Raw genomic sequence first — 26961 nt, 5'->3', positions numbered from 1 at the left:
TAAAACAGATTTTTCTGACATAAGAATGTAAAGAATGCTTTCTATGTAAGCTTTACTTAGCTAGATCTTTTTGTCATTTCTCTTCATATCTTTTTCCCCACTAAATTATTTTTTTAAATTGAAAGAGGGACTAAAAAGTAGTCTAGCTGCAGTATACTGCTAACCTACAATGTACATTTAAAGTCTGATGAAGTTACAGTGCTGTATTTGAATTTCCTAGTTGGTAGAAATTACTGTGTACACATAGGAGCCATGCTGAACTCTACTCCTCTGGTACTGAGGGAGATAACGTGGTAACAAGAACAATTTATCTGATGGTAATAAACAGAATTATTTATCTTTGCAGCAAATCCTATTCAGAATTATAAAGAAAAAAAAAAACATAGGGGTAGTAAAAAGTCACCATTTGGTTAAGAAGTGTTTCTGTAAGACTTACCTTAGTCTGAACCTTTTCCCCCCAAGGATGGCAAGCTCTGAAGTTCAATGCACAGGAAATTAAAGTGTAAACATTCACATATTTAATAGTACCATCAAAATAACCATCACTACATTAAAAACTTCAAAAATGCATTTGCGTATGGTCCTAATATAAATTAAATATATGAACTGAAAGTAAATAAATTTAACATTAGGTAATGCTATAAATAAAGGTAAATGCGTTTAGTGTACCTTTCAGTCATAAAAATGCCTTAAAAACAGGTAAGTTTACAGCTTATCAATCACCAATACTCCGGATACCACTGCCATGATTTTTTTTCAAACACTGATAAGTCTATATTTGACAATTCAGAATGATTTTTGGCCACTGAACACTTTGATGGAGGAAGAGATGTGGGATGTCCAGGACGAAGTCCAAGTTTTATTTCATAATAAAACTTCTTTGATTCCCAGCGCTGATAACAATGATCTTTCTTTTCAATACCTTAATTTTAAGTGCTTTTTGTTTGGGTTTTTAACTTGCTTAGATATCCATTTTGCGAAGGCTCATCCTGCTGAAGGAGTCTCTGAGGGAGAGAAAATACAGTGATGAGCTCGTACTTTCCACGATGAAATCAGAAGCCCTTTAAGATGAATGATTCTGTATATGATTTCCTATATTTCTACATCTGACTACTACAAAAATTAAGTCAATTGACAAGAATTCACTGCTTTTTAAAATGAACTTGCTTTGTGTCTATATCCGGGATCACTTAACTGCTCTTGGTTTACAGCCCTGAAAGCTCAGAGATCATCTGCATACCAAGAAGCAACAAACTATCCTCACTACTTAAGTCTTATTTAAGTCATTCGAAAAAATCTTCAAGTGGACTTTGCACGAAACGCTTGTATTACACACTCTGCACAGGATGAATTTCACAAAACCAGAAAACAATTATCATGACAAATGTGCTCGCAAGGTACCCACCAAAGGTGGAGAGGAAAGCATACTGCTCCTCCCACCCATTCCCAACCAACAGACAGTAGCTCCAATAGAGCTAGCAAGCAGCAAATGAGCCAGGGTGAGCTTAAAAAGTCATGAACTTGAGTAATGAGGAGAGGCCACCTTTCTGCAGCATTCAGCAGGTAGCAAAATAAACCAAATTCACCTACAGAAACATTGCCAAACATTTCACTGTGAGCTGGGAACATTCTTTTCCTTCTTCATCCAGCACTATGTCTTGCTCTTATTTATAGTGTATTTTTGCCAAATTTATCTTTTCACAATAGTTTTCATCTTTCCCACTGCTCTTTACCTCTGAACAGCACCTACATGAGGAGAAGTTCAAAACCAGGGCTGTATTCCTCTAAATCAGTAGCATGGATCTGAGCTGAAATCAACGTTCGCGTAAACATTCTACAGAGTTTGCAGTTAAAAGCACTGTCAATATCCCGCTCAGCACTGAGTGAACGTCCTTTCAAAAAAACCTCACCCCACTCACTGGGTTGGGACTGTGATATCAACGCAGCCTTGTCAAGACTGGTTCAGCCTACCTTGCTGAAAGAGGACATGACAGGGTCCTTTTCAATGGTGAAAATCAAAGATTACGTGGAGAGTACCTGCTGGAAAGTACTCTTCTCCCTACTCAGGAGCCAGGGCAGGCACACAAATAGCAAGTGGAGACGAAATACTGCTAATTGAGGAGCTACCAACTGTTCTATTTCTTCAACAAGAAGGCAGGCACTGGAAAGTGAGGGAGGGCATCAGTTTTCTTTTTTTTTAGGACCCTAGATGTAGGCAACCAAATGCATATGTGCCTGTGCACTTTCTACTGTAAATGCAGTGAAGAACCTGATTAGAAACTACACATGAAAAGTCTCCTGCTCAGTCAGTTTGTCCCCACAAACTAGCAGAGCAAGTGCTCTGACTTGCTTTGTACATTCACAGAGTGGTTTTTATATTGTTTCACTGCAAAGGAACAGAAAAGCCTGGACTCCAGCTCACAGGTCTTCCAACACACAAAACACCAACTGTTTTTCTGCTGTTGCCACCCTATCTGCACAGCAGTTCCTCATGCCAGTTTCCCTGGGAATAAACAAGTGTCAGAGTCCTGCCATCTTGAGGGTGGTTTTGAGATTAAAAAGAATAGGATTCAAAAAGAAAAAAAAAAGTACTCATAGATCAGGAGCTCAAGGGACATGCAAAACATGATCTACCATAACTGCTGGGAACGGGGTGTGTTCCAAGCCCAAGACAGAAGGGGAGAGAGATGGACCCAGTGAAAAGATCCATAATTAGAAAAAAAAAAACAACATATTTCACAGGTTCACCAGGAAGATCAGACCTCCCAGTTTTACACCCTGCTTATCTCTGCTGAAGGAATAAAATCAAATATCCACCTGTGGCAAGTGACTGGCAGCACTGCCTTATATAACTGTGGGATCTTTCTATTTATCAAGGGCTGGAGAGCTTCCTTTAACCGGTGATAATTCCTTTCAAGTTCTCGCTGATATTCCTTTTGGTCTGGACCAATCAGGCTCTTATTCTTGCGTAGAGCATCTTCACATCTGAAAAACAAAAGTCTGTGAAACTTAGGCACATAAAAAAAGGACCTGCCTGCGAGAGACTTGTAAATTCAATAGCACAAAAGCTTTCATCCTGTTCTTCTGGGCTGACATGTAATATTCTTCTCCATGTTGTCCTTTGGGTAATAAGGACTCAGCTTAACATGGAGCTTAGGTCTCCATGGGGAAAGGAGAAGGTGTCACATCTCCAATTTCCATTTAACTTCTAGACTGGCAACTCCTTATTCATTTTAATTTTACTCTCCAATTATGTTTATTCCCCCTGAAGAGAAATGAAATGCTTATCTCTCCATAGCCATTTTCAGTTGAAGAGGATTTAAAGATGGATAAATTATTGCTCTCCCTAGGAAAAGACTAATAAATAGCAGAATATGAGATGTTCATCAGGAGCTCTTCTATTTGGAAAGATGTAATTTAAACAGAGTATGAAAAGAACTATAATGTCAGTGCCACCACTGTATGGAATAACTAGGTTGCCACTGGATCTATTTCCTCCGAACATTTTTATTTCAATTTTTTTTAATTGCTTGGTGCTTGCAAAAGAGGCTGGATTGAAACTGCAATTTGCATTACTCAGGAGGAAAGTATAGCAACCAAAACATTTCTCGAGAGAACTCTGCCAACATGCTTCCACTTGGTTTGGAGAAACTCACTTCAGACAGAAATTAAATCTCCTGGCCAATGCAACAGTTTCTCCTGACCCTGCCAAGCCACAAATCCATTTGCGCGAGTGTGGCTAGTGGTGTTTTCTGAAACAGGAACACTTGTTCACAACTAAACTGTGATTGCTAATTCATTCTTGATAAAACAGGACAGGCAAATAACTTCAGCCACTTGAGCTGACTTTAGCTGTGGAACAGTAGCACCACAAAAACAGAGAACCAACCACTTAGCTGAAGAATACAGCTTCATACAGAAACTGGTGAGAAGAAAGCAGCAAATACCAACCGTTACAACACCAAACTCCTGTCTGGATACACCCTCGTGCTAATGTACATGTTTCTGTTTGATGTGGCAGCAATAAATGCATCTGGAAGGCAGCGTGAAAACAGTAACTGTACCTTTTTGTGAAGTCTTTGAAACAGAGCCGTAGTTTGTTATGATGTCTGAAGAGCTTTGGATCATTGGGTATTTCAGACAAGAAAACTTGTGCAACTTCTAATGGCCCCTTTAGGAGTAGAAGTGAAAAGAGTAAGCTTCTCAGAACTGTCTGTCATATCCATTCACTGGAGAAATTTCTTGCACACAGAAACATTCATAAAAGGCAACATTTCCTTATAGGAATGCAGCTGCTAAATCTAGTATAAATCACCAAATATCATGACAATTAAATGTCTTTTAGGTTCTTTTTCAAATACAACTCTGCTTTTGGAAACCAGTGTGAAAAATACACAGACTCTACATTCATTTTCTCTTATAACAACTCTCAACAAATTCTGGTCAACTGACAACTAAGAAAAAGTTTAGACAAAGTAAATGGAAGCAGGGAGGTGTTTGCCAACAATGCAAATTCAGCCCAGAATTTGACACTCAAGCTGTGTTTTTTCCAGCTTGTGCATTAGTATAGGTTTACTCATCTTCCCTCAATTTTTCCTCAATTTTTCTCCATTCACTAGTTTTGCTTTCCATTTTGTTCACAAACCACAGCAGAACACAATCCCACTTCCACCCACCAGAGCCTGGCTAACCAAAGGGAAAGTATAAAACTTTATTTTTTAAAAAAGAGAGCAAGTAGAAATGACTGCGAATGCCAGGAAGTAGAAGGTAACTGAGTGAGAAGGGCCATCTATACTTAGCCACTTTCCAGATCTAATCATGTTTTCAGGACTGTTACTTCAATTGCAAAATAACTGAGAGCACCTAGTCTAGAACTACAAGCGACCTTAAACACATCCCACAGACCGAATGAAAAAGACAAAAAAGAAAAAACAAAAAGAGGTAATTTAGAAATAAGGCTCAAAGTTGAGCATCCAACAAACTCCATCTTGGAAAGCGCTTCTCACCTGGTTTACTGTGGTACCTACTGATCCTTGCAGCACCATCTGCAGCATCTTTGGATCCGCAGGGTCTTGGTGAGTTGCAAAAGCTAATTCCTGTGTTTTCTTCTGCATGTCCTCTATGGCAACTTCAATGGGCGTCAAAATGATCTACACAAGTAGTCAGAATACAGGATGCCTATTATGACTGAAACTCTCAACCAGAAATAGGCTTTCAAAAGCACTAAGGTCACGCTGGATTGGCACTGAAGTGGTGGAGGACACCAATAAGACTGAAGTTCTTAAGATAAGCGTTTTTGAACTTGTGTGCTCTCTTAATTTAGGAACATTAAGAAAATTTTGATTTTTAAATGTGTTTCTACATTTAGGTACTCAGAGTCTTTTAAGACTGCTTCTGAGCAGGCAGACTCCTGGGTTCTTTTGTGATCACTGCAACAAATTACCCAGGGTTACAACACCCTTTCAGTGGCTAAACACCTGCAGTTTCCCTGCCTTGCATTAAAATGCATTTGTCATTGTGTCCCAGGAATCACACCAGTTTTTACATACCCTTGAAAAATGAACATAACTCTGGGACAAAGCTGCCTATCAAGCCTCAGGCCTCCACAGGTCTGGCTGCCCTGCAGTGAGCTGCAATACAGAGCAAAGGACATGCTGCTCAAGCAGAATGACAGAGCTCACCAAGGACCTCTTCTCACACCTGATGCTGTTATCTAGATACACTGGTGAAAGAGGCAGCAGGATATACTGTATTTTTAAACTGATCTGCTTTTAATTTAAGTTGAATGGGAACAGGGGAAAACCCAATAGAAACAAGCCATTCTTAAAACCAAAATGAAGGGGTCGCAAGCACAGTCCCTGCAAAGAACAGCCAGAGCAGCTTAAGAGAGCACTCATCTGCTCTGGCTCTCTGCAGAAGTTATGCACTCTTAGCAGGGATGGAAAGGTGGAGTACGGAATGGCCAGCAGAGTGTGTCTGTGCTAACATGACAGTGTAAAAGGTTGTAGTTGAGGCAAAAAGCCACATGTATAGCCTGGTCTGCTCTATATGAGTTTCTGTGCATGAGTTTCAGCAACATACAATTCGTTTAGTCTTGCATAATATCTCCTTTCAAACACAGGAAACCACCAGATCTCTGCAGTGCTGAGAACGCAGGCCTCACCTCCTCTTTGTGAATGACATTTATCCTGGTTTTAATGTAAGGGAAAGCGTGGGATGTCGTCAGGATTGTTTTGCGCTTGAACTGCTCATGCAGCTCCCCATGAGCTCGGCCGTCCAGTGTGAAGGGCGTGCAGTACATGAAACGCCGCAAGTTGTAGTTTTTGTCGAAGTAAGTTATCCTATCCTTCATCTCATATGTGTCAAAGTAAGGCTCCACGTAAGTTATCTGAATATAGGCCTGGAGGAAAGAATGAACCCAAGCATGCAGAAAATGAAGTACAGTGCCATACAAGGCTGAGAAGAGCTGACTTCCAATCCCCGTCTTCTAGCAGTGCAATAACCTAGGCCACGTTCAACTCTTTACTCCTCAAGACACCTCTAGAAAAACTAGGACTGTTCCTTATCTTTACTCACAGGAATCACACTCATGTTCACGGGGACAACTAGGTGCCTGGTAGCTTGTTCAGCAGTTTCTGGACTTGAAAAAATACAGCACATGCCCCCTCTCCTCTCATTCTTCACATAAGGTGTCTCCTTCCTTTCTTTGCAGATAATGCCTTGGTCTCATCTGTATTTCCTAGATACGTTCCTATTATTTCTGCTATGCTTAAAGGATCTTGCACAAGAATGACAAAATGCTATAGCTGCAAGTAAGCCAGAGGCCAGAGAATGGAGAAATTCCCTTCCTTCCTTGCATTTAGCAGCAATTACAAAGAAAGGCAAATGCAGCCTGTACCATCCTTTTGTCTCTTCCCACTAACCCCTACAAGGTACAGGCCTTGGGGCAGGAAGTGGAACAGCTCATTATGCATTGCTTTGCTGGGATGGTTTTCCCCCACTCTCTCTGAGCAGAGACAAGATGCTCTGAAAGTGGATTTCAGTGCCTACTGGAGGAAATTCAGGGCAGAATCTGGCCCATTTTCCTTTCATATATTTAGAACCAGGTCTCATTCTAAACATGTACTTTGTGTTCTTACCTTGTTAGGATCTAGTTTACATTTGTCCACAGGGTTTGAGTCCTTAATCACTTCAAGCACATCTTCACCAAACCGTTCTCCGTAAAATCCCTACAATCAAGAGTAAACTTATGGAAAGGGAACATCAAATGCAGCAATCAGAGATCGGGGTTGGAGAGACAAAGGCATATCCAAATGCCTTCAACAGTAGCTATGCCAAGGCTGAATGTGATCTGCTGAACCCAGGAGAATTAAATCAATTGCATTCCAGGGGCAACAGGAAAAAAACAAACCTAAAACCCTGGAAGCCAGGAGAACTCGGGAGCCTTCCAACTGCACACATACACACTGTATGGTTTTGAACCAGTCATTTGTGTGTCTATGAGCTCAACTGAAAATTGGGGTCAAAACAGGTTCTGCTTGGAAATCAGGTGCTGCATTAGAGCACAGCTTTGCTGGGCAGAAAGAATGGCCAGGGTCTGAACTCAGTTTCATATGCTGAAACCTCAAATAACTCTGCTGCTTTCAGTGCAACGTGATGGCAACTGAATTGTTGCGACAGCAACAACGTGACATCAGACTCTGATATGTGAGGCCCTGTCTGTTCTAGTAAATAAAATAGGGCCGCTTCTGCTTTCTAGCCCTATGAAAAAGTAGCAGGGCCATGCAGCTAAATGCTCTTCCTCTCCCTCAGGGATGGCCTCATTGATCATACTGCCTGCTGGGAAGAGGCTCTGACCCATGCTGTCCCCCAGACTGTGCTAAAGCATTGTCTAGGCATGCGCTAGTTGGTACAAAACCACGCCAGGCTAACAGTTACACAGTACAGATGATCAATGGATGGTACCTGAAACTTCACCCAAGCCCAGCTAGTTTAATCAGAGTTGCCTGTGCTGTTCAGGGCTGAGAAAAATCTTAGAGAGAGAATTCACATGCCCCACACTGCGGGCTCTGAAATTCAGTCACCTCAAAGTGCTCTAGTTTCTGAGAGTGGAGGCACTTGATGCCAAGGAAACAAAATGACAGCAAAGTGTGCTGTCTTCTGAAAGTCAGGCCCCAAAAGGCACCTCAGTCTTTTTCAAGCCCAGGTCATTCCCAGCTCTCACCCCACCGTGAGGCTGGAAGGAAATGCAAACGCCGTGTGACGTGCCACAGACTCTAAAGCAATTGCAAAGTCTGCACCTCTTGCTGTGCACCCAGGGAAATCTGTACATCTCCTCTCCCTGCATTCCTCCTGCCTCTTGTGGAGGGAGACACCGGCACCAGGACAGGATGTATCAGTCCAGCACGGGGCGCCATGGCCTCTCCTGCCGCTCTGAGTCACTGTGCAGCTTCTGACTGCTACGCTTGACAACTACTCCCCCCTGCGCTCAGCCTTGAGCCACACGCCAAGAAGCACAGCGCTGCTTCTGCCTAGTGATTTTTGTTTGAAACTCTTCATGTAATCTGGGAGCACAGCTCTTAAATAACTAATGGGAAGTATTTAAATTGCAATTCACAGACATTTGAGGTCAGCCAAAATAAATCTCACCTCGAGCCTATGGGAGATTTCAGCTAACTTTGTTATCGCAGGTTCCTTGTAAACAAATTCTTGCTCATCCAGGTCTCCAAATTTAGTTCCATAAAACCCAACCCGGAAATAGGTGCCAAACATCCTCTTTCCATCCTAGGTTGGAGAAACGAAAGGTTATCTCAGTGTGGAGACATGCATACTCCAAGAACGGCTGCAGACACGCTCCTGAATTTATGTAAAAGTAAAGAGAAACTAAAAAAAAAACAAAGAAGGAGAGAAAGAAAGAAGGAAAAAGAAAAACACACTTGGAACTCACTATGAATGCATTTAGCAGCAAACACCACACTGAAGTAATAATTAACAGAAAATCATATGGATCAGTTATGATCTTTAGCCCATCCTTACAATAAGTTTTCTCACATCAGGAGGAGTCTGAGAGCGTTGGATGTTTCTGAGAACCAGTTAAAGGCAAGTTCTTTCACTTGGGTAAATATTTCAAGTTCCCCAAATTCCACGTAGAGACCCCTCAACCTGGCCCACGGCCACCGCACTGGGCAATAAAGCTGCTGACAGCCTCCATAAGCTGCAGCCTCTCAAGCACAATACTGCACACAAGCAGCCCCTGAGAATTACCCACATCAGAGTCTCCATAATCTGCCCTCAAGTTAATTGCAGGATTGGGCCTAGATCAATAGCCAATTAACACACACACACACACAAGTGCTTTTTAAATAGCATGTTGATTGAAAGGCATTAAGGTTTCCTCTAAGTAACTAATTTGTAAAATAAAGGGCCAAAGTCACTCCTGGCAAAAGCAGATGCAGTCCACTGTATCATGTACCTGCTTCCCTTTGAACCAGTGGTGAATTTGGCCCAGAAATGCAACAAAAGAATAGAAAGATTTTTGCTGGAAAAGTGAAAAAGAAAATCTGATTAAAAGAGATAGAAAAAATGCTTTAAAAATAAATCACACCTTCAATTTTGTTAAAGGCTAAAACAACTCACGTTGCATGCACAAACCAGAAATATCTTTTAGCAAGAAACTCTTAAAATGTTCACCTTTACTCTCATGGGAAAGTGTGATGTAGTATATAACATGCAAAGTTTCTGATTTGAGTTAGTGTCTGGTTTCAAATAGCACCTAGAGGTATCCTGGCTGCCATGTATGATTTTTTTTTTCGGTAGTTTGCTATGACAAAACTAACCTTTTGTGGTCATGGTGAACATGATCTATGGAAAGCAGAGAGGATGAATGAACCAAATTAAAATAAAAAGAATCACATCAGTGAAAAACCACCAGTTGGAGGGACATGTTCAAAGAGCTGAGGAAAAATGTTCTCATCACACTTACATATTAGTTTTATGCATTTCCTCCTCAATTTAGTTTTTTTGGTAATTCAAACATGCTATGGCTTTAGAGGAACATTATTTCATTTTCCTTTGGATAAAAAAAAAACACAGGTAAACTCCAGAGCCTGCAGAAAGCATTGCCACAGCAACCCACTGCTTCTCCTTGCCTGAAGGAAACTCACAGTGTCACACAGGAGCTGAGCTCCTGAGTGCTGGCACAGCTCCGCTCTGCCTAATACACGCGGGCCACATCTCGGCTTTGCTACAGGACCCTGACAGACACGAATTCATAGGCTCCATGCTGGCAAGAGCATAATCACGTGCCCAAATTGAAGATGTGGTGTCACCCAGAGCTTTGCTCGTGTACGTTGCCTTGTGCGGGTGATGCCCTGGACTCTAGCCCATCGCTCCGAGCAATCCCGCCTCCAGAGAAGTGATTTGAACCAACTCCACCTGCCAGCATAAACAACTGGATTTTTGTCATGCCCCAGCCTTTCCCTGATGCACCCCAACTCCTGGGGATGCAAATCCCAGCTGGGAAGCTATCACTGTTTTATTAGCAGTATTACCTGGCAATGTTTGGGAGCTATTTCCCTTCCTTACACACTCATAGAGAAACGACCAGCCTACTGAACCCTTATTTTACTTATCCATATCCTTTAAAAGCCACTTTTTTCACAATTATTACCCACTGCAAATTCGCTCAATCCCCACAGCATTTCCAGCTGTGCAATTTTTATTCAATTTAATCTCAGTGTGAGTGGCAGAGGAGCCCAGTGCTCCTTTCTTGACATTTCTCAAAGACACTTTCCAAGGTAGCACTATGTTTTACCCAAGGGGAGTGAAACATCTGCCCCAGCCTTGTGTTGGGTCGGGGCTTACTCCACAGGGATGTCAATAGGATTCTGCCTCTGACTGATGGGCACAAGGCAGGTCTCAGTGATGGACAACACACAGCTGCTCTCTTAATTCACGTGTTTTTCTCCTACTACTCAGCCATACTGCCCCCTTCTAGGCCAGGCTTCCACATGACAGGCTTTGTACACTCTCCTGGAAAAGACAGGGTCCTTTCCTCAGCAGAACTTGGTCATCTCCCTCTTCTACCTGGCAACTGAGAAGGATTCATCCCCTTCATCCCATTGCCCAGGTGGCAAGATGAAGGATAAAAAACCATTTGTGAATGTTAATGCCAAATACAGCTCTTGTGAGCAACTCCCAAGCAGTATACCCAACCAAGCACCACAGGTCCCATCTGTCTGACGTGTCCTTATTCCTCCAGAGCTCAGCCCTTCCAGAACAACGCTAGTATGCAATACAACGGGGTATGGTTCCACCAGCGTTAGAAAAAAAGCACTTCATCAGCAGTTGGGATTTTTAAAATCAGTGAGAAAAATCTGCTCAAGTCCTTGACACGCATTTTAGCTGCAAGGATAAAGCTCTCCCATTTGGATAAATTGTCAGGGGGAAACTACCTGTGGGTCTTCCCAGCCTTTGTTTGTTGAGGGTACGTATAGAGCAACTGTGGCTGTTCCACAGCATGTCAACTCCCATCAGCCACAAGGGAAGAGACATGTCCAGAAATTTTCAGTGTATGAAGTGTTCACAGGACCTAGTCCCTAAAAGGTGAACATCTGCTGTGTGGTCATTTGCAGAGGCAGCTATTTGTTAAAGGCAGTGTAAATTTATTTTGCTGTAAAAATACCAATGAAGGGAGAAGAAAATGTCTGTTCATCAGCATCAATTAATAGAGTTCCGGTGGTATTTACCAAATGCATAAAGTATGAGCAGTAGTGCACTGGGAAGTCCCAGGAGTGGTGGCACCAGGGGAGACTGGCGAAATTTAGCGCCCCAATACAAACGTAGCTCTCAGTATATGTACTTGTTTCAACATCACAAAGTCCAGTCACATTGGCTTTTCCTGATAAATCCAGCTGCTGAAACTCAATTATCATAATGATCCCAGGGAGATATGGTTGCAGTGAGGAGTACTGATCAGTTCCTAATGCGACAGACACATCTCCCTCACAAAGTACTGGATCCATCAGTGATGAGATGTATGTGAGCTGGGCTGTGACTACTCCCCAGCAAGCCAAACCACCAAACTTTCTCCGTCCACTCCCTGAGCCATACTATCCTGATAAAAAACACGTAACTCCTCTCTAAACACTCTGCCCTTTCAGTCTCAACCAACTGTAGATTTAGCTACTTCACATACTATAAACTGTGCAAGCTGTATCAGCTCAATGGGGTCATGTCCTTAAGGGACACAAAATCCTTCCCTCTGACAAGTGGCTGCAAAGAAAATATGTTCAATTCGAATTTGAATGGAGAGCTTGCAAAACAGCTACGGGAGCTTGGTACCTTTGCGTGCTAGGCTGTTACCCTTGCTGGGAACAAGGCCACCATGGCCAGTTCACAAATTCAGTAATGGGCTTGGCAAAGCGAACAGTCATGTAACACCTTTGGTTCCAAGTCAATGCTCTCGCCCCAAAGCCAGGCAGGACATGAGCAGCACAAACCCAGCTGCTGTGGTTCCCAAGTGTGTGGAGAAGCTGAGAGGTCTCAGGGTGACAACACTGAACGTAAGGACTGAGTATCTACGACTTTGGAGTCCAGGATACTCTAGGAATGGCTGGTGGAAGAGGCTGGTCAAGCCATACTTGAGGAAGGTGAGGGGCCAGTATGAGGCTTGAGGGAGCAGGTTGGGATTTAATAGGAGTGGTTTTCAAGAAGAAGAAAGCGACTATGGGTGGAAGTGGAGCAATATATGCAGTGTAGATGTCATGTGTGAGGAGATACGATGCCAGTTCTGGGCACCTCTGGTCCAAGACCAATGACTATTTCTACTGTTCTTGCCTGCCAGCTTTCCCACTGCTCTTCCTGCCCAGGGCTGGCAGGAAGAGCAGCTTGGCCAGGCTGCCTCTGACCAGTATATCCCTTTACAAAAGCAATTTCCTGGTCTGCAGCCGTATCTGGGGTCTGCAGGAAACCTGGAAACAAGGAGCTGGAAACCCATTCCTCCAACACCTAATGGCTATTCTTTGCTCCACATATGCATTCAGTAGCTGTGAGCCCCCTGAAATTAGGCAAGCTCAGCTTCTTGCCTGAAGTTAAGAATATGGGATGGCTCTGTAATCTTTATTAGAATTTCTTCTTTGAAATTTAGCCAATACCCAAGTCTCGCGTAATCACAGTACTGAAAACAAAACAAGTAACTTTAAAATACTCCATGGTCTTGTTTCTGAAAAGAGCTAAAAACGCAGATATGAGGGAGAAATTATTAAAAAGCATTTTATATCCTATTATTTTATGAAAAATAATAGGTCTTTGGGAGGAGAAGAGAATGAAGGTGAACACTGAATAGCCATCACAGAACTGGCAGAGCAGATAACAGCCACCATGATTTATGAAGGTTCATGATTTGTTATTATGCATGGTAAATACCTTTCAAAATTGCTGGGAATAAAGTTTTAGAGTTATCACTTACACACACACAAAAAGCTTTGCCAACAAGATTTGAAAATTAGACACAAGTGATCAACTGTTTTCTCCACCAAGACCAATGCAGTAGCGTAGCTGCCTGAAGGCAGGATCAGCCCAAAGCATGTATGAATAAAAATATGCATACACACTTCATATACACTGTGCAGAATGCAAAAGCCAACCACCTTTAATAAACCAAGCATTGTGTTTTCTTGCTCTATTTTAATTCAAGGTCATTTTGCAGTGTTGCCAACTATTACAAGTCTTCCACTACTGCTTTTCTTTTTTTTTTTTTTTTTTAATAAAGTACCAGTTCCTGGAATCCTGTTGTCAGATATCAACCTCACCTTGCAAACCAAAAGAGCATTTTTAAATTCACACACATGAAAAGATTTTTCCAAGAAACTTTCCTAACTGGAAAGTAAATGAAAAGAATGCAATGTTTATTTAGCAAACAAATGGACAAGCAGAAAACCCCACAACTTGGTATGTTTAAGCAGATCTCATGAATGCATTGGCTCTGGACTCCGGATACTTGAGTGCTTATAGTTGGCAATACTGCTTTCCCTGTGACACAATGCGTAAACCCTGCTGTTGGCATAGCTCTTTGGCAAAACGAAATCAGGATTTCCACAGAAGAAAACAAAAAAGGGAGAAGGGGAGAGGAAAGCAAAAAAAAAAAAAAAAAAAAATCCACAAGTAGGAACTTACCACAACAGACAATAGTAAGAGTGGGGAGGAGGGTCAGCAACCAGGGCAAAAGAGGAGAAAACAGAAAGTATTTAATTAGGGAAATTCCAAACAACAAACAAGCAGCAAATTGGCAGCAAATAAACTTTAAAATAAAAAAAAAGGGGGGGGGGAGGTGAGCATCAATTAAAGCATTTATAAATAAGGAAAAGGAAAAAAAAAAAACATGCAACAAATCTGAAAGCTACAAAGCACAAAGATCAGAAAAAGTATGGCAATGAAAGAGCACGATGACAGACAAGAACATAAACCATGGGTGTCTTTTACCATGCAATAAAACATGACTGAGTGATGTTAGAATCATAACCAATGACAGGATTTTCTTCAGGGGTCGATTTAGGGGCAAGACTGATCAAAACAGATGCTCACAGGCCTTCATATCTATTGGATATTGAACGTGTATCATCTATTCCTATGACACATACTCTGGATAGCTGTGTTATCTCATCTACAGGGACCCTTCACAGTGATAAGCAAATGATTAACAGGGCCAGCCCTTGAATGTCAGGGGTTACTTTTAAGCTACTGAATTTCACTTTTTGTTAGGCCACCATTAAAATTGAAGTTCAGACATCATCAGCCCATGTCACGCTATACAAAGCAACTTCCATCTAGGCTCCAGTTCTGGAAAAACATGGGCTTAAGTGTTCTCCTGTGCTGGAAACTTGGGAGTGAATAGGGTCACAGATTTGCCTGATTCACAGAAAAGCAGAAATCAACTGTACAAGTTAGGTCTAAGCAAATAAACTAACACTACATTCACAAAGCATTTAAAATGTCTTCTGAGACTTCTCAAAGTTTATATACTAACTGTGTCAACTGGACTAGGGCCTGATTTATCAAACTCACAGTGCTGTGTGCAATGTACAGATGAAGCATACTACTTTGTTTATTCTTAGCCAAACGTGTGGTTCTCATGGTGTATGCTGTAGAATGTGAGCAAACAGCCTGTACAAAAATGAAAGCAGCAAAAATGACTCCAGTTAACACAACTGAGCTATTTTACTGCCTGTTAAACAGCTACATAACAAATTGATTGTTCTTAAATGAATAGAATTAAGTAGCCTATTGTCTGAGATACGTCTGCATATGCAATGAGAGAGCTTTGCTTTTCAGTACCTCTGAGCATTATTGCTTAAATCGACCCCTGTGGATGGGGTGAAAATATGGTATGAAGGGATGATATTCTGTGTCAATGCTGATGAAAAGAAATATAAACAAATTATAAAAACAAACTAGTGATGATACAGTGGCTCATTCACCAAAGAACCTCATTAGTGGAACACATCAGCATCCATGCACTACCTACAGCTTCTTAATGAAGAATTTCCTACTAAAACCACAATCGGTTTATTGGTATTTCTTTGGTTAATGAATTCAGTTTTAACAGCAGACAGCAACAGAAATACCCACAACTAGCACATGTGGGCAAGCGTTGGCGTGAGTCATCTGATAAATCTATTAGTGTTCTTTACTAACTAAAATGGAGTTACCTACCTCCCAGCCAGTACTCTGTATAATAAAAAGTAAAAAGCGCATGTCACAGAAACCAAAAAAGTTTCAAAGGCCAAAACATGTAAGGTATCATTAACCTGAAATGGTCTCAACAATTATATGTCATCATGCATCTAAAATGGCCTTCCCAGAAGGACACTAAATAATTGTCCTGTATTAGTTCATTTAACCTCAGGCGTCTGGCAATGCCAGAACACAGACGTATCAGATCAGATCTTCAGCTGCTGAAGACCAGCTGGATCCTATGAAATAGATGTACTAACAGACATCTACTGAGGAGCTGATGTTAGCTTAACTAAACCAACAGACAATATACATGTACCCAGCTGACCACGACCAGAAAGCCAGCTAAGTTGCAGGGCTCAGAGTAGCACTGGCATGCACTGCAAGGGAGTTCGCAGAGTGTTCACCTGCCCTTAAAGACAGGCATGCACTCAACAGGCTCCTAGAAAATAATACACGTTTCTTGAGAGTGGCCAAGTGCTCTTACTTCCTGCTGAGCTGAGGTCTCCTGAGCTTAGCCAGGGTTGGTAACTTTTGACATCTCACACAAAATGCTTAGCATTCAATTAAGCTGGTGGGTCTTCTACCACCGAAGTTTAAAAAGGTTCCTTCGATAATTTATCCACCATATGCAAAGAACAACAAAACCCTAACATTTCTCAATGTTATCTACAAGGCCAAAGGCAAAAAAAACATTGTTTTTCCCTAAGCAAAAATACAGCATGGAAAATACATTTTAAAACAACAACTGAAATGATAAGCTGACAGATAATAGGAAGTTTTAACTCCTGGAAACTGCTGAAGTTACACTAGAGGTTGTTATGTGATGCTCTCTCATGTTTCTAATGATAAGTGTTCAGAGAGAACTAATCCTGTCAGTGATCCTTTATTTACTGTGGATCATCATTCTGACAGTTTTTGCATAATCTAATTTAAATAGTTTTTCCTTGATGGGTAGTTTTTAGCAGCACTGAGCATTTTCTTCACAGTTCTTCTTGCAGCTGAAAATTCAAATCATTACCTGATGAACAATCTTGCTGAATGCTTCCTGGAGTTTACCATGAATAGTAGACAGCTTCTTAGCATCTCTATTAGCTTCGTGAATAGGAATAAGGACTTTGTAAACCTCATTAACCGCTTCGTACATGCCAGCCTACAAAAATAAGGTCCATCAGATGGCTCCATCAATTCAACAGCAAGTATGATACATACTCACAGCATTCAAATAGTAAGATTGCAAAATGAAAAGGTGGCATGGATACCAAAAGACGCTGTGATGTAATCAGAACCTTTTCTTAAAATACACATGTAAATGAATGGAATAAAATCCCCAGTTATCAATGGAATCAAGAGTCTACTGCATTACACATTGCTACTAGTAAATGTGATTATTAAAGTAAATAGATTTTTGATGTTTTGGATGGATAGATGCACAAGTGTACAACAAAACAAGATCTTAACCAAATCTATGGGAATTAAATATGGAAGCTTGAATACACAATAGAGGCCATTCTGTTTAGTGCAACTTCAATCTGTGTGACTTCTCTGTCCACTTTGGCACTTTTATGAGATGCGCTTTGTAAAGTTTCCCTAGAACATCTTAAGTGCAGGAGATCTGGCCCACTGCAGGCAGACACGGCTTCACGTGGCTTAGCCAGCGCACTGCAGGGGTTCTAAGTTTCTACTCTGCAGTTATTGCTGCTTATACTTAAACCCACCAGCAGAGACTTCAGATTATTTTGTAGGGCATAATTCACTTGCTTCCACTGGTTTCTGATGGATACACTGCTACCTCTTAAATGTATCATTGCTTTTCTCAAAGTAGCTTCCCCATCTTCTAACAAACAAAGCTTTCAGCCCACTCCCTTCCAGAAGGAGGGAACAGTACAGTCTTTCTTTGCTGTTCTGAAATTCAGAACACACACTGTTCAAGTGAAAGATCTCAAAAACACACAAAGGCCTCTTGGTGTCCAACCCGGTTAATTGCACACTTGGGAGTGCAAACTGAGTTGTCTTTAACAACTAGCACTCCCAATGCTCCACTCAAATTAAGTGGTTGCAATAGAGCCACACAGTATCATTAAAGAAAACATTTCGCTTTACATTGCTGAGCAGTGCAAGACTGCTGAAGAGACAGAGAAAGAAATTAAAGTCTTCTACCATTGAGAAAGATGCTGCAGCCTGTTCCAGCAATCCCACCAGACCGGCTTCTGTAAAATACTTCCCAGAACAGATACCTTCTTCATCTGGTGACACAACATCATCAGAAACTGCTGACTCTTCCAAAACATTAGAAGATATGTTCTAAGGAGACATAAAATAGATAAAATTCTTACACTAAATTTAAGTAACATTTACTTTGAAAGCTAGCTGATTTTCAGTCAAACTCTAAAACTTTTAAAAGGGTAGCTTTCACATGCATTTTATCTCATTTCCTTCTGATCCAGCAGGGAAATTCAGCACATGATCAATTTTAAGCCCACTGGACTGAACCACCACCATTTGCAAAGCTAAGTATGTGCTTGTTTACTCTGTTCAGTGTTTCCTAGCTTAATGTTAATTATCACAGGAACCATTATAATCAGTTATTCCAGAACAACTGCACCCATTACACAATGTTTGGACTAAAAAAGCGTATTAGATGAGGCCTTAAAAGATATGACTTAAACATAGAAAGAAAAAGAACTGGGTCTATTTAGCCCACAGATAAAAAGATTCTGGGGAACGAAAACAGTCTTCAAACAAAGATTTTCTGAAGTTGTTCTAATCTGTCCTTGCCAAAACAAACTGCGTAAGTGCAATATGAATATATAGGCATGACAATATGTGGTACATGGAAATAATCTGTATCTCAACAGCAGATGACAAAACTCCAAAACTCCTTGTGGAGGATATAAAAAGACACACTCCTACCTGAAATGTAACACACCCTACAGGAAGATATTTCCGGTCTTCAAGCATGCTTAGATATTCAGCCACCAAGGCTGCCGAATGGACCAAACACTGGGCCGATTCAGCATGATTGCTCCTCTCTGAGTGCTTCCCAGCCATGTTCTGTAACCAGGTCAGGCGCAGATCAGGGGAATTCTGATAGCCCTTTGCAATCCTAATCAAAAAGAAAAGCTCTGCAATTAGTATTTAGCTACTTCTGCTTAAATATCAATCATCCTCAGCTCTAGGTTATCCAGAAGTATACAAGATAAAAAGCTATATAGATGAGAAATTATCATAAATGACTCTATAGATTTCTGAACCAGTTATTGGGTGGCAAGCAACCGTAGCTACCCTGTGTGAGCAGAATGCTTTTATGGGTGACTGCTGAAGCTATTATTAGAGCTCATATTCCTCTTGGAAGCCTGCACCAAGTCAGTGGTGAGAGACAAAAAAGAGTAGAGCTGTCAAGCTGCTTATCACAGAATCTCTGCCTTTTAAGAAGCCCTCAGGACTATTAGTGCAGACAATACCATGCAGTTTGGTGGCTGGTGCTTTAGCAACTTTCTATCTAAGGATTTTAACAGGGCTATGGTCTCCTTTCTGCATATGGAGACCATCACATATACCATCACTGAAGAGCCTTTTGGGCAAGTAGGTCTTGGAAGATCCTTAAGCCTTCCCGGATGCAGGCAGGGAAAGCATAGATGTCTCTGTTCAGGTAGAGGATAAGATTGTCAGGGACTGCTGGGGAGTAGAAACTACTTTTATCCAAGCTAAGTTAGATAAATGCCAAAGAAACCTATCAACAAACAAACAAACACGGGAAACTGTAAGGACTAAATTAGTTTCTTACTAGTAACAAGGAACGCGGATACTGCAGGGTACCTTTGCGTAGACTGGCTGGTCACAGCTGCAAGCAATTGCAGCTCTGTTTTTCCTGCCCTTGTCTGTGGGATAAGAGGATGCTTAGAGTACAGACACAGCCTGAGAAATACTGCTCTCTGTGCATACTGGTCTCTGAGCACTGAGACTGGCAACTGCAGTGTAATTACTCAAAACCCAAGCTATATAAGGGCTCAGCTGAGCAGCATTAGAGCCCAAATCCAAAAAGCAAGTAGCCCTGTTGATTTCAGACAAAATGTGAATCATGACAAACGATGGCTATTGAAAACAGGTTTAAGTTCAAAGTAAAATAATGGCTACTAAAAGAGAAGAGTAATGAAGTTCATAGCAATACAGTATTTCAGGCTCTAAATACAGGTAGCGCAGTAGGTATTAAGCTTGTTCAAACATCCTGTGGAGCACTGACATCTACTGTCCCTGTGCAATGGTCATAACTCTACCTGTACATCAGGTCAATCAGCATTTCTGGATCTTCCTGGTGCTCCTTCATTTTAACTGTGTCAGAGAGGATCATATGGAGGTTGAACACAAGATCTTGGACCTGTAACAAAAATAATGTTTTAAGAAATTGTCAGTGGAAACCAAACTATGTACTGCTATTTTAGGACCACAGTTGCTCTCAATGTCTGTGTTCTTGCTCCTTGTTGTCAGCATTAATCGAAGACCTAAATTTTACGTATTTAGGTCACAGAAAAAAACACTATGCACCTCCTTCACGGAATGCACGCGAATCCCAGCTACAGATGGAGATTTAGGGAACAGCTTGATAATGAACTACATGTGACCTCTCCTGTGGTATTTCTCTTACCTGATCAGGGAATGTCGTTTCCCTAAGTTCCAGATCTTCTTCAGCGTATGTCAAAATAGTCTTCAGGGAACGCCGCAAAAACTCCTCATTGAAATTCTGCGATGTCCCCACCAGGGACGAGAGAGACATGGTCACTTGCATTTTCACTCTGGCAAAGTTCTACAACAGAGAAATCTGTTATTATATTGCAACAACATGGAGATACTGCAGTAGTCTGCTGCAACATCAGTGCTCTGGTCATTGTACCTTCCTCCTGATAGACACTTGATCCACTCCCTGCACCCCTAGTACTGTGGAAACTCCGATTACACTAAATCTCTGGTGCTGTTGGCTGCACAGGATGATGATAGCACTATTAAGTTCCAGGTTAAGGTTCTCCTACAACACGTTTCAATTTTCCCTCCTCCCTGCTCTCTTTTCAAGCACCCTGAATAGGATGACGCTCAACTTCTTCCCATGAATACAGCCTTCATTCCAGACACTTGGTTTTATTCTGGCCAAGCATAAAAGCCACAGATATTGTTGACTTGCTCCTGCCAATCCGTTAGCTAGCAAGCCTTAGGCCCAGAACCAGCGGGTCCCTCTAGCTCTGCTACTCAGTTTGGGGAGGGGGCTCTAACTAAAGCAAGGTAAACAAAAATGTTTAGGGGAGCATTTTGCGATACACAGCTACATGGGTGCCAGTAAAACATGAACTGGCAGAGTTAAGGCTGGCAAATTTCCTGACAATCTGAAGAACACATGGTTTAGTCAAGCTAAGGTCTAACTAGAGGTAAGTAACATCTGGGCGAAAACAAATCCCAGTTCTAACTCACCTACACTAACAGAGCCCTTTAAGAAAGGACATACACAGTAGCTGTAGCACAGGATAGGCTACCTGGCTGTTTCTGCTCTCACCTAGATGTATGTGTAGGTAGGACAGAGGGGATTTCCTCCAAATACACCCTTGAGTGCAGTGTCCAGAGATAGACTCTGACAGGAGAGGCAACACAGAGGCTGTTATTGCCATGCTCTCCAGGGCAGTGGGATTTTCCTGACACTTCTCTGAAGACCTGCACCCAGAATAGGTCTACGACCTACCAGCAGTAACAAGTCAGCTATTTGACATTTGGAAACTCTTTCAGTTGATGCTCCGGGGGGAGCGGCTCTATATCTTTCCATAAAATGACATGAGAGGCACTTGGCCCTCCAAAGAGATTCTGGGCATACAGTTAAGACTCTGATATTGGAGATTGGACATCTCTGCTATGCCACTGCTATGCTGCTGTGTGAGGTAAAGCTAGGCAAAGTCACTAACGTGTGCTTCTCTTCACTGTGCACATCATGCTTATTTGGTTGGTAAGATCTCCTGCAGCCTTGAATGCTGTAGGAATACACAGTGCTCCATACAGCAGTCTCCAACCATTTTACACCTACTAACCTAGTAAAGTGCATCAAGATACTTACATTCCCAATCTCAAAGTTTTGCCTCATCAGAAGGTAAAGAGAGGCACTCGCATGTGACCGTATCGTACTGATACTGCTGCTACAGTGTCTCAGGAGCCTCAGGCACAGATCCGCACACTGCTCAGTCTCTTCTTCAAATAGCAGCTCAGGGAACTGAAAAAACAGCACATGAGAAAACCACTTCTGCCTGGCCAGCCAGAAACAAACACTAAGACAAAAAGATTATGGTGATCCTCTGCAATGAGTGTACATTAGCATTAGAGGAAATCTAATCCCCTCTGTTTTGAGAGGAATGACACTAATATACATTACTTCACATTTTCAGTGAGGCAGAAGCAAACTCACTGGCAGCACTAGAAGGTAATTCATTTTACATCACCCCAACACACCTTGCACCTACATTCTTAGGTTGATTTACCTCAGTTCCATAAACTCAGGCTTAAAATTTCAAGCCTATTTCCAGGACACCTGCAGAAATAGGGGAACTGTTTAAATTATGGGCCCAGTAAAACAAATTCATTTTAACTGAGATTCATACAGTCTAAATTCCACTTGTGCCCTGTGTTCTCTACTGTGTAGGTGCCTTTGCTAGCTTACAACTGGCCAGCAGGAACTCACACAGGTTTGCAAATAGTCATTAAATCCAAAGTGCATAAATACAGATATTGATCATGAAAATCAGTCAGGTTTTATCCACTCTTAGACCGCATTTCCTGAAAATTAACACTGCTCAAAATAGTAAGTGCTTGGTGAAGTGACCCCAATGCAAAGAAAACAGCCCCAGTCATCACTGCTGCTCAGGATATATCATAGCATTTGCAGAGAATTCACCTTTGAAACCAAAGCCCTCTGTGTGGCGAAGCAGTGTTGGAGATAAAGTGCACTTTGGTTACAGGCCATGCTGTGCAGAAGCACCTTCAGCACCCCGCCGAGGATACTTTCTTTGGACTCCGTCACAGAAACAGTCTGCAGTCAAAAGTAAACCAAGAGTTGCATGAGCAAAAACAAACCTCCTGAGTGAGAGAGAAGGGAAGAGAACAACTTTGCCTGAAAAACCCTTTGGCATAGAGAAACTACCCACAACACTGTTTCTGAATGAACCACATGCACTAAAGCCTATGAAATGATGGTGCTGTCCACCTGACGAGACTCTGGCCATTTGGGACCTGGTTCTGTTAGAGGGACAGACTGTAGTGGCCTCTGGGTGAATTATTCAGGTGCAAGGTAAACCCCTTGGGATTCCTGGAAAAGTCACAAAGCTGGTATGAAATCCTGTCCGCACTGAAGCTCTGGAGGGGATCAACCTTACACTCCAAGGGTACTCAAGTTTCACCTGCAAAGTGCAGCAGTGCCTTTCTGCTAACATTCAAATTGTCTGAGGCAAAAAGGGACTGGGCTGCAGAGGCAAGGCACTACTTGCTTCCAAAAGACCCTTAGTCATGTTGCTCTCAGATGGCATCTAGCTTTTGTAGTGGGTACCTGCCACAGTGCTTCTGGGGCCCAGGTCTCCCTGTGGCTCAATCTGCTAAGTGCGCTGTTGCCTTCTGCCAGCCTGAGTGTCCAGGTTTCATTTGTATTGAAAGCAGAGGAGAAAACTGGTGTGTGTCCACACTTGCCAGTAGGGCGTGAGGAGATAGCTGGAGTGTACAACCAGATAAAGGAGCCTAGAAACATTACTGCATCTTGCATTTTAGGTACAGATACAGGAGACTGACCTGGAATTGAAAGACTTGAGGCAGATGTGGGAAGGAACTAGAGCAGTCAGTCAGACTAGGGCAAGACCTTGGAATTTTTACAGTTTGCTAATCAGTTTTATGAATAAACATTTCTTATGCTACCAAAAAAAGACAATTTTCAAAAAGAATGAAGGAAGCTATTGATTGCTGTCAGCTGACAATTAGGAGAGGCATTACAATCCAGCCTGTGGTCAGGCAACTGTTCTTCTGCAGCAGTGCAGCTGAACAGTCCTGATAACATTGAAGCAGTTAAGTTAAGGGAGGAAGATTTTGTTTAGGAACAAATTGCTGCGTGGCTAGGTGATTCTAATGCTATTAAAACATCTCTGCTATTTTTTTACCACCCTTACCTGGACAACTATCTCTAAGGTATCCAAAATAATCAGATTTGCTTCTGTTGCAAGATTTCCATCAATAAGTGCCTCATGTTCTATCTCTGCCCTTGATCTAATCGGAGAAAAAAAGCAATAAAATTACATTCTGTTTAAGAAGTAGGCCCACATATTCTCTATTCAAAAATGTCTCCTCATTAGCAGGAAACTCCCAATTACAACGCACACATTTAGTACTGGACAACACTACAAGGGTATTTCAGTGCATCCATTACGAGGACAAGAAGAAAGAATTGTTTTTTACATATACTAAGTTACAGACAATTTATGTTTATCATGCTCAGGAGGGACCACACTACTTTCGACACTTCATTACCCTCCCAAGAACATAACAACAATTTAGCATCAAAGTCCAGTTCAAAACTGGTTTAGTAGCATCATAAAGCATGCAGCAACACAACCAGGAACAGAACATATGGTTTTATGTTATAGGCTATGGACACAAGGTGGTGCTACATGAGCTAGTATTTTTGCACTTTTGATCCTGGCAGCTAGACTGATTCTGGTTCCGAGGGCATCATCTGAGGATGTGATCTTTGTTCTTTTACATTACATTATATTACAGCTTTTGTAGAATAGCTTCCTCTCTGAGAAAGCTACACAATTTTGCTCTTAAATGCTAGGCATCCACCTTCCTGGAAAGGCTGATTAAGTTCATACACCCACTCACACTGGTGTTCCCAGGAATTCAGTGGCAACCACTTCACTTCAGCAAAATGAGTACATCTGGCAAAGATCCAGCAGCATATCTGAAGCACCCAACAACAGCTTACCCTACAGAAGTGCCATCTCTGGCATACTTTTGCTAGGCCAAATCACACTCAAGGTGTGACCCATGCAAACTGGTTGAATCCAAGCAAAATAGGTAGCATATAGGATAGTAACTGACTTGGCTGAAAATGTTCCTGTAACTTCTGCTGCAGCAACCTCTCTGCTCCACATGCATGCTGCTTGCTGTGAAAGCTGGGTCACACTCTTATTATCTACTCTTAAATCTCCAGAATATGAAGACTTGGGCCCTGGCCCCACATAAAATAATGCCATCTGCATTTAGCTGTGCAGAATTCTCATTGTGAAACAACAGTCTTTTTTAATTTGTCATAAAATAGCTCTCTTAACACTAGATTTCAAAGGGTCAGAATCTGTCTATGGATGCAGAACACATTTGCAGCACCATGGCTACCAGTAGGAGTTGTGTGTGACAGACTGAGGCTCAGAATGAGCAAGTACAAGTCAAGGAGGAAGTCTGTGCAGTTATCTGAGCTCATTATTTTGTGGGGAAGGAGATCATCCTTTGACTGTCACAGTATTCCACAGCTGTTTAACATGCATGTGAAGTCCTTCTGGGGAGAAAAAAGGGCCTGGACCAAGTACAACAGTGAACTGATAAGTCCTGCAGACCAGATTTTAATCTGGTGTAATTCTGTCTGCAGAGGTCTTGAGTTGTATCAGGGAGGTACATATATCGCTTCATCAGTAGGTCAAAACACACTGGTTATTTGGCCTTCTCGGCACCTGAACAGAATCAGAGTCCTGGACAAAATGACACTACCTGACATAACAAAAGATTATATTCTTGGGTTGGACAAAGCAATTAGAAGCTGTGAAGATGTATTTTCAGCTCCAGGAAGCATCAGTCTGTCTTCATGGCTGAGATTTGGCCTGCCCTCCATCCAGGCTCTGAGAACCCCATTCCCCAGTTTCTTCAGAGCTTTACTTGGGCTGATTTTGCATTCCTACAATTAGGAACAGTTCTTTTGCTGGGAGGATGGAGACTGTAGGTTGCAACTTGAGAGAACAGAAAATGTGCATAGCAAACACAGCCTGAACACAGCTCCTGAGCCTTCCAGATTAAACCACAACAAGAGAGGGAACTTTAAAGGAAATGGGTGTAATAAGCAAAAAGAACTCATTCCAACCAGTTGCACACACACACTGAAAAGTTCTGCCAAGCATCACAAATAGTGCTGTGATAGTTGAGTCTACATATGTACAAAATAGTTGTAAGAGCCGCACACCAATGCTACAGTACCTGGCTGGTTTGTGGCTTCTAAAAGCACAGCACATGTGGAAAAACAATCAAAGTGATGGATTAGGACAGGAAAGGAAAGCAAGCTTTGCCAACTCCAGAATGCTCTTATGGAATAAAGGAAATATGACATGAGATATATATGCTAGCTGTAAATACTGATAATGGATCTTCTCTCTAAATTACAGCTTACTACAGGGTTTTAAGAAGGCAATGGATTGTATTAGTCTCTAAAAATCATTTCAAAATTCTAAGGAAGCAAGAAGATAAAGTAGAGAAGCAAAGAGTTAGGCAGTGTCAGACTGAAAGCTATTTGCACACAGCCAGATCTGTTCCAGCTAAGGGCTCAAACCCACTCACATGAGGTGCAAGTGGACTGCCGCCACTGACCTCCTATGGGGAGAGATACCCTGAATTCTTAGAGGAACTGTGACACTGTTAATGTAGAAGGATAAGGCAGAGTTACTTGTCAAGCTTTTCTGTGTTTTGACGCCAGTGAGTCATATCCTTTCTCCATCTCAAATTCTCTTGACTTCCAAATGCACTCCCGGAAGGACTTCTCTCTGCAAGATAATATTAAAATAACAGTAGTCATCCACTGTTAGTTTTTTGCATGGGTGGCTACTCTAGATTTGTTTACAAGTGAGAAGTGACAGCAAGACATGACTCCTTAGAATCCAAGGGCTGTGGCATTAACCCAGAATCTTTATATGGTCCCGAATTCTATCACTGCTGAGAGTAACATGATAGACACCTTACACTGCAGTAGTTTTCATCCAATAGAGCCATAAGCAACACAGACCACTTCATGTGCTGCCTCATGCCAGCTCACAAGACAGCTAACAGAGAGAGGCAGCCAAGATACTCAAATCAGGAAGGTAGTTACCAAGGAAGCTAAGAGAAGCAGCTTGTCCAGCCTTCCTTGGACTAGATAAGGAATCCGACCCCTTCAACTGAGATACAGTGATGTTCTGTAGGTGG

The 26961-nt window shown here is 41.9% G+C and overlaps 1 protein-coding gene across 9 annotated transcripts in view; it reads right to left on the bottom strand.

Annotated features, from left to right (window-relative positions):
* Positions 1-495: 495 nt before the first annotated feature.
* DOCK7 (dedicator of cytokinesis 7) overlaps positions 496-26961 on the bottom strand; it is a 109557-nt gene continuing 83091 nt past the window's right edge. For 2 of the 9 annotated variants that reach the window (XM_062581980.1, XM_062581975.1), the window contains 17 exons: positions 26447-26543; positions 23910-24006; positions 22655-22789; positions 21824-21976; positions 20378-20536; positions 20010-20110; positions 18646-18838; positions 17893-18036; positions 16754-16885; positions 15712-15726; positions 8650-8775; positions 7140-7229; positions 6164-6400; positions 5007-5150; positions 4065-4171; positions 2818-2985; positions 496-1004 (listed from right to left, as the gene is read on the bottom strand). In XM_062581980.1, the coding sequence (XP_062437964.1) occupies positions 962-1004; positions 2818-2985; positions 4065-4171; positions 5007-5150; positions 6164-6400; positions 7140-7229; positions 8650-8775; positions 15712-15726; positions 16754-16885; positions 17893-18036; positions 18646-18838; positions 20010-20110; positions 20378-20536; positions 21824-21976; positions 22655-22789; positions 23910-24006; positions 26447-26543 (2141 nt within the window). In that variant the 3' untranslated portion in view covers positions 496-961. Of the gene's footprint in view, positions 1005-2817; positions 2986-4064; positions 4172-5006; positions 5151-6163; positions 6401-7139; positions 7230-8649; positions 8785-9477; positions 14070-15711; positions 15727-16753; positions 16886-17892; positions 18037-18645; positions 18839-19530; positions 19614-20009; positions 20111-20377; positions 20537-21823; positions 21977-22654; positions 22790-23909; positions 24007-25983; positions 26002-26446; positions 26544-26961 lie in introns of those variants that run through there. The other 7 variants (XM_062581981.1, XM_062581976.1, XM_062581982.1 and 4 more) reach the window with 6 other exon arrangements.

Source organism: Rhea pennata, chromosome 8 (genome assembly GCF_028389875.1).
Source record: "Rhea pennata isolate bPtePen1 chromosome 8, bPtePen1.pri, whole genome shotgun sequence".
NCBI lineage: Eukaryota > Metazoa > Chordata > Aves > Rheiformes > Rheidae > Rhea > Rhea pennata.
The sequence above is the reverse complement of the archived record's forward strand: the minus strand, read 5'-3'. Positions and strand labels throughout refer to the sequence as shown.